Source organism: Egretta garzetta, unplaced genomic scaffold (assembly GCF_000687185.1).
Source record: "Egretta garzetta isolate BGI_Z169 unplaced genomic scaffold, ASM68718v1 scaffold539, whole genome shotgun sequence".
Classification (NCBI taxonomy): domain Eukaryota; kingdom Metazoa; phylum Chordata; class Aves; order Pelecaniformes; family Ardeidae; genus Egretta; species Egretta garzetta.
The window spans coordinates 2,058,307-2,066,222 of NW_009260760.1; the positions used below are offsets into that span (position 1 = coordinate 2,058,307).

Here is a 7,916-nt window from a genome sequence, read left to right on the forward strand (position 1 = left end):
ACTTTTGTTGCCTGGTGGCTTGTCTACTAATGACAAACCTAAATGAGGCCACCCAGAATGAATTCTCTTGAACTTTCAGAAAACTCAGAGACTATGACAGTGTTACAACTTCCAGTAATGGAATAAGCGTCAGCAAGCTGGTTTTCTTACCTCATGCCCTTTACCCAGGAGTCTCTTTTTTTCTGCTACTTTTCTAGAGAAAAGGTGAAGAAGAGCTATACAAGAATGGAAAAAAAACAGAAAAAGCAGAAAAAGAAGAAAGTGCTTTTATTTGCAATTCCCTTCTGAGTCAGTCACTATTTCACAGTGTAATATGGAAAGGCATAGTTTTGGTGGTTTCAGACAAGGATTTTTGTGTCTAAGAGTATCACAAACACCTTTTTACAGTTGGCACAAAGATCCTGAACCTCTTTTTTTTGTTTCCTGAGAGCAGGGAGGGATTCATTTTGCATTTGGAAATTAACAGAACATTATTTTTGCTAGGACTTTTGTAATTTGGTGAGATTATTGATGAAATATTTCATTACTATCAACAACTTTAGGAATTTACAAGTTTTCCCAAATTGCTTAGAAGAAGATACAGCAAAAAGAAGTACTTTTTTCCCTTCAAACATGTGTACTTCAACTTACTTCTCAGACAGTCATCTTGTGCCAAAAAGGTCTCAGCTGAAAGGGCAGGTCATCAACAAAGATATTTGGGAGAAGACTGAAAAGCCAACGTTTGCCATTGACTTTAGCGAAGCTTTAGCTTCACTAAAGGCTTTCAGCCTGATCTGTGAGAAAAAGTGAATAATTCATAATACTACAGTTTCTGTTGCTGTCTTATTTAGAATTATCTGCCCGATGTGTTGCGAAGGACATGCAGTCATGTATGGAAATGTATATAAAGATCTGAGGAAGTAGATTGAAAAGTTGGCAGATAAGGTAGAAGAGACAGCCAATAGAGGGAGCTCAAATTGTACAGCAAATCTGAAAGAAGATAAATGGATAATTTAACAGCCATTCAGTTTTCAAGAAAGACAAAGCACAAACTACATTGCATCAGAAAAGGACTAGAAATGATGATGGATGAAACACTTCAACTAAGTGTTTAACACAACAGAATCACAGTTGCCTGCAGAATTCCCAGCTGAGGGCAAATTCAAAGAACTAAATAAGGATATGAGACTGATACGGTTTGAAGAGTTTTTCAAAATCCATTTAATAGTAAGGCAGAAGACATTGATCAGCTGCTTGGTTAAAATGTTGAAAGGAAAAGAGTTAGAAACATTCTGTCTCTTGCATGCTTCAGACGTAGAATCAAAACCATAAACAGCAGAGCAAAATAAGTTGTTGTTTATGAAATAATAACTCTTCCTCTTCTGAGAAAACCCTTGGTTTCATGAAATTATTATGACCAGATGAATCACTTGCAACTATAGCAACACATCAGTTGAGCTACTTCGTAGGTACCCAGCTCTGCTGTATTACTCTCCCTTTGACAGCATAGCATGCTTGATTTTGGTCAGAGCACATTTGGCTACATATTTTCCTCCCTGAAGCACCTGGCACATTTTACCAGTGGAGAATCTGGCTTTATAATCATCCCTCTATAGTATGCATGTTTACTTGCTAAGGAGCGCAGCATAATTCTTGCTGGTGTACCATCACCAGAAAGAAACACAACGCTAATTCATAGCAGAAGAGCTGAACACTTGTGCATGTATTAGATCCCTTTCCAGTCACAGTTAGCTTCCTTCCACACTGCTAACAATTTCTAATGAGAAGATAAAAGAAACCCTGGTGTTCTATCATCGGGGAAGTTAGTAGTATATTCATTTCATCTAATTACATTTTTAGGCATCAGAAAAAAATTCCCTGGCAGAAATGCAAAAGTAATGCACTGATGAATTTTGTACTTGATGATCTGGACCCCTCCTCAGTAAACCCTAGAAGGAATAAACAGTCTCCTTCAACTATGAGGAGATTGCAGTAGGCGTTTTATTTTGCATGAGCTCAGCCTCCTCCCCAGTACAGAATTTTTTTTCTGGAACATAATGATTAAATATGGCCCTGAATCAGTAGGGGAAATAATTAATTCATATAAGCACAGAGTCAAAAGTTCATAGAAGTTCATCCCTATAACTTCTCTGCATCACTTTCTCTTCTGTATTCTACCTACAGCAGGTAGAATTTTAGGAGTCTTCTTGGTTTTAGTACATGGGCAGATATACAGAAATACGTTTGGTTTTTCAAAACAACTTCCATCAGTATGTGTATTATGAAGATCAAATCCATGGATGACTGCAGTACGGGTTCCCTTTTATCTGAACTAATCTGAAGTTCAAGGACTTTCAGATAGATGGCTCACCTTTGGCCTCTGTATCCTCACGTGAAAGCCACTTCAGCAAAACTCAGGAGTCCAATTCAGCTTTGCTGTAACTGGTCACGACTCTCTTGACTTCAGCAATGCTTCATATGCTTACACCAGGTCTGAATTTATCCCTATGGCTTCTCGGTCACTAATCCTCCCTCCCAACTCAGAAACTGCCTACATAATAAAAGTGATTCATTAGAAACCACTGGGTTCCAAAGTAGAGTGAACACTGAGACCTATAACTTTTTGATATGTGCTCAGTCATAAAAATGAATTTATATGGTCTTATTCCATAAACTCACTTTACAAATATTAGACCCGCAACCATACTTCCGTGAGCTTGTCAAAGCTCATAAGTTAAGCAAGGTCAGAATTGGTCAATATTTGGATGAGAATCTGGGGGGGGGGGAAGGGGGAATAAAAAAAAAACAAAGAAAAAAAAAAGAAAAAAAGAGAAGTATATACTCTGGAGGTCCTGCAGTGTTTGTAAGTTAGGGCACAGCATGCTCCTCTTTAAAGGGATTTGGTATTTGTCTTAGAGTCTTAGAATACAACAAAATATTGTATTTGCTTTAGCAATATTTGAGACTGGCCACAGCTGTGCTGCATCTTGGCTGCTTCAGATAACATCCCTTCCCAGAGATAAAAGTGAGGTAGCAGATCAAGTCCTCTCCCCCACCACCCCGCTTTAACCCAGGAGGCAGATCTACCAAAAAATGCCTCCACTGCTACCCACCACCCTCTCCCTGAAGGGGTTTGTTGCTACCTCCACTATTTCTGCATTTTCCATGCCTTATCTAGCAAAAGACACTTAAATATACCTATACATCTCTATACCCAAGGAAAAACACTCTCCCTTGGTGTACATAATGCATTGCTGAAGTGCCTTTAACCTTTTTGTGTACTCGAGGAGCTTCTGTGTAAGAGGAGCTATACCTGGTGAAAGTATGCTGTAGGCAGAGCAGTACATAGTCACAAAAGACACCAAAATTATTGAAGGTGGTAAGAAAAAGTCAATGCTATAGAGTAACAGCTTACAGAATCACAGAACGGCAAGGGTTGGAAGGAACCTCAGGAGATCATCTAGTCCAACCCTCCTGCTAGAGCAGGTTCACCTAGAGCAGGTTGCACAGGACATCATCCAGGCGGGCTTTGAATATCTCCAGAGAAGGAGATGCTTTGTCGCGCATCTGAGGTAATACATGGATGCAGAAGGGAACTGCAAACCTATCTGGCTTTCCCTAATGCCAGAGCACACAGACGCCAGCATCACCGCTCTTTCCAGCACGCTTTATCGCTCTGCGATTAAGAACAGCTTTTCCAGCAAAGGGGGTAAAATGGGAAGGGTCACCAACCCTGCACCAATTGCTGTGTAGCAAGGCAGCTGCCTTGCAATGGAAGGACTGCAAGTGGGCATCAAGGTCCCAGGCGGAGAGGCAGGGACTGCCCCAGGCCAGGGTTCCCTCAAGCCCCTGCCTGGTGCCTGGCTGCCCGCCTGCTGCACCAGGGACGAGAAAAAAGCGCGTTTCTGGAGCTATGAGTTTATGTGGTGGTATCCCGTGCCAGACAGCTGTTGAAGACCAAGCCTCTTCCTTCTAAAGCAAGTCATAAATTGAGCGTTAAGAAGCTGGACACCAAATTGGACAGATCACTCACAAAGCTCTTCGTAAGAGGCATGCATCAAAAACAGCAGCAGGGAGGAGCAGTACATCAAGGGGTTTTCACGCAATAAAATGGAAAGTAAAAAGTGCAGCCAGGAGGTAGAAAACCCTGACTAGGCTACAGCCAAATAACCTTAAATAGCTTTGGGAATAAATCGGTGGTTTAATCCGGATCAGGAACAGGTGCTATGAATATAATTCAGTAAATGGTCGAGAGCCTGCCAGAAGGGAGAGAAATGTGTCGCTTTTGAGATAATTTCCCAGAAGCTTCATAAAAGAAAATTGATTACTGGAGTTTAATAATTAAAACAGGGCCAGATATATAGTAATCAAATGAGTTTTTAATTACATCTCAAGCAGAAATAAAATCCAATTTGTGTACTTTGTATCAGAAAAGTCCTACTGAAATGCTTCGGTAGCTGGAAAAAAATAAAATAAAAGCTAATTTCCACAGGAATTATAGTAGTTGGTTTAATTAAGAGACTAGATCAGAATGAGAGAGTCCCAAAGTGAAAGGACACTAAATACAGAAGCCGTAGTTTAAACATCAAATCAATGTCTGAATAAAGACATTTTATAGACCAAGTGCAAAATCTGCAGTGTTGAGTGTCCCTCATCTAAATTAACGTGTAACAAAATAAAGTTTCTTAAAATTACACTATATTTTTTGTAAGTATTCCATAGAATTAATTGCTTGTGCTACGGTAGAACTGAATATTAAAGACATGGTTTATTCTTTCTTAAATACTCCTTTTAATTTATTTCACCAAAGTTAATGTTATTACTTAACCATTCTTGTTATTTACCTAGTAACCTCTGTTGCATCTGGGTTATTAGACTCTGTAATATGCACTTAGGTATATAGTTCTAAGAAATACACATATTTACTTCTGGATTTAAAATGTGTTTACAGCTCATAAAATACAGTGATTGCTGTAGAACTGTGTGGGTGCTCCTTGAATCCATTCCCAACCTACTTGGGCTTCTGGTCTCTGCTGTAATCTATGCAAAGCTCAAGTACTCACAGTCCTCCTGGCACTGTACATGAGAGGGCTGTCTCCTACGGTAAAAACGTGGCATCTGCCTGGGCCTGGAGGGATGGGCACAGCAGCAGAACTCTGCATTTGCTCCCTGGCACTAGGATTGAAAACTTCATGGTCTTGTGGTCAGCCCTGGCAAAAAAAAACCTGTACAGTAAGGACACAGACACGGCCTAGAGCTGCATAGCCACACTGAGACAAGGTCTGCTGTCCCAGTGAGCTCTGTCTCCTCTACATTGCCTGTAGCAGGTATAGGTTGCTGGTGTAGCATCTATGTCAGGAACAGACTGTGCTGTATTTTGTGCTTACGGACTCTGGGGCTTGACCAGGTGTGAGTGCAGAATGCGCTCTTTGTGCTTAGAGACGGTTTGAAACACACTGACTTTTAAACACTGATTTAAACACCGATTATTTGTGGGTTTTAAATCTAAATCGTATATTGGAAAAATATTTCATGAAAACTTTTTCAACATTTAAGAAATACCAGCAAGCTTAACTGCCAGTGGATGGATACTGGCTTTGCACAGAAAGGACCTGACAAGTTGCTATCAAGAGTTGACTATCGACTGTGCTACCTCTAGATACTGAGCTGGTAGTGGTAATGCAGGTGCTAATGATAATAGGAGTGAGCTTTTCAGGTATTTTCAGCTGTTTGTGATGTATTACTGACCCTCTGTTTTGGACTCTGCCAAATCAGGTTTGAGGAGTACACAATGGTCAGAACTAAAGAGCTAAAAATGGGGAGCTCTCAGGCACGGTGATGGAAATGCTATAAATCCACATCCATTCTACCAAATGGATGACCATCACCAGCGAGCAATACCGTATGTGGCAGAGACTGCAGTAAACTCTGCCTCTTACCCCAGGTCCAAGGTTGCAAAATTATCTGCCCAGTCTGTGCCATATGCTAAGGAAATAATTTCAAGCGGATCTGCTTCAAGTTCCACACAAATCAGCTACTTACTCATGGCGTGATTTTTCAGAAGTGCTGAGCATTCATATTTCCTACTGAAGTCAACTGAAATTGCAAGTTTTCAGCACATCTTAAAATCAGGCCATTAACCCTTAATTATCATATAATAGCTCAATTAAAATCTACCAAGACTTACTTCAGTAGCTAACCAAGCTCCCATGGCATGCAGACTAGCTATAAAAAAAAATCCAGTTCTTTAGTGGTGTCTGGGCTCTGGGGACCTTTTCAAGCGGTTGCTGTTAACCCTGCTATTTAAAGCAAATAATGAAAATTATCAACTGCAAAGGTATCTGCTCCCCCTTTCCTTTCTTTTCCTTAATAATTTTCTGCATTTTTAGAAAAACAACTTTTGCTATCTATCTTCTCTGTCATTATTTTTTTTCCTTGCGCCAACCCTTTACTTCAAATGACAAATACGTAGTTTCCATGCTATCAGAGAAAGCATGATACCCAACTCTCAGTAAAACCTACTTCTTGCTAATCAAAAAAGCTGCAAAAGAATAATACTCCTCTGCCCTGAAAGAGCTTAGTACCTGGCCGCTGTGGAGGTGACTGGTTAACCCTTTCTTAACATCCCGGTGCTGCTGTTCATGACATTCTTTCTCTCTCTAATGTAAGGACAAAACCAAGTGAAGCAGTTGGGGTCTTCTGACCTAAGTATTTGATAGTAAAGGGGAAGGCAAAATAAACATCTAGCAAAGGTGTACAGGGATTATATAATTTGGGGGCTGATTCAAAGCCAGCTGAAACCAGATAAAAGATTCTTACTGGCTTCCATGAGCTTTGGACTGGGTATGTAGAAAAGAGGTGATTTCAGTGCAATCTAAAAAGAAAACTTTTTTCTTTATTTTGAGCACACAGAAACATGGGGGGTTTGCCAGCTTTGGAAAGCACAGCACTGTCGTGGTTTACTCATCTGTAGGAAATAATCTAGCACTAGGGAGAATGTGAAGGTTATTTCAGCTTTGTCCAACTTGTCATCCAACCAGTGGACCTCCTGCTCACAGATGCCAGCAACCAGTTAGCCTCAGGCACCTGGGGGGTGCCTCAAAAGGACTGTCTTTAAGGATTACAAAGCTAAACTAGTTGAGCAGCAATTCTGCCATGTTCTGTGGGTTTTTAATGTTTTTGATGGCTTATTTAAAGCCTCAGGTAAAGCAAGTAAAATGAAGAGATCTCCATGGGAACAAGAAGCTTTACCTACACACGAATGTACAGCTGGGGGTGAGGAGGGTGGGGGCATGGCGCATGTGAAACTCTTCTTACCCTGTTCCTCCCCAGACATCAGAGCAGTGGAAATACGGTCGGTATTTTTTCCCTCACCCTCTTTTTTTTTTTTAATCTTCTTCCAGTGTCTAGTGAAGCTGAATGCAAAACTGAAGCCTATGCTGGACTCTGTGGCAGTAAATAGAGGTAAATGGGAGGAGCTGCACCAAAAAAGACTTCCTTCTCAGGCGGCATCCTCGTCCTCCTTTTCCTCTAGCTTTACCATGTCTCTCAAAGACATAAATTAAGCCTGCAAATGTCAGTGTCGCTTTACGATAAGAGCTGTCTGAAAGGCTTTCGTAAGCTTAGGCCCACCATTTTTTTAAGAAATGCTTTCACAGACATGCTTAATTGATTGGATATTATCTTGACGGCAGCGTAGTTTGCTTTTACTGGGCGGCTTAGTGGGACTGAAAGGAAGGCCTGCGGTGAGATTGCGCTGGTATCTGGAGAGACACAGAAGACTTAGCACAAGAAGCATTCATTCAGCTCCACTACATTTCAACTGCTGCTGTAAAAATCTGTAAAGCTGACAACAGACTGAAATATAAGAACTTACAGCTTAATAAAATTCATAATACAGAGCAGAACCGGGATGCAAGCTGGTCAATTCATATGCA

The 7,916-nt window shown here is 40.7% G+C and overlaps 1 protein-coding gene across 1 annotated transcript in view; it reads left to right on the forward strand.

Moving 5' to 3' along the window:
- Window positions 1-7,544, forward strand: part of PDE11A (phosphodiesterase 11A) — a 141,005-nt gene extending 133,461 nt beyond the window's left edge. The window contains exon 23 of the mRNA XM_035901445.1: window positions 7,383-7,544. Coding sequence (XP_035757338.1) covers window positions 7,383-7,544 — 162 coding nt within the window. The remainder of the gene's footprint in view (window positions 1-7,382) is intronic.
- The last annotated feature ends 372 nt before the right edge of the window (window positions 7,545-7,916 follow it).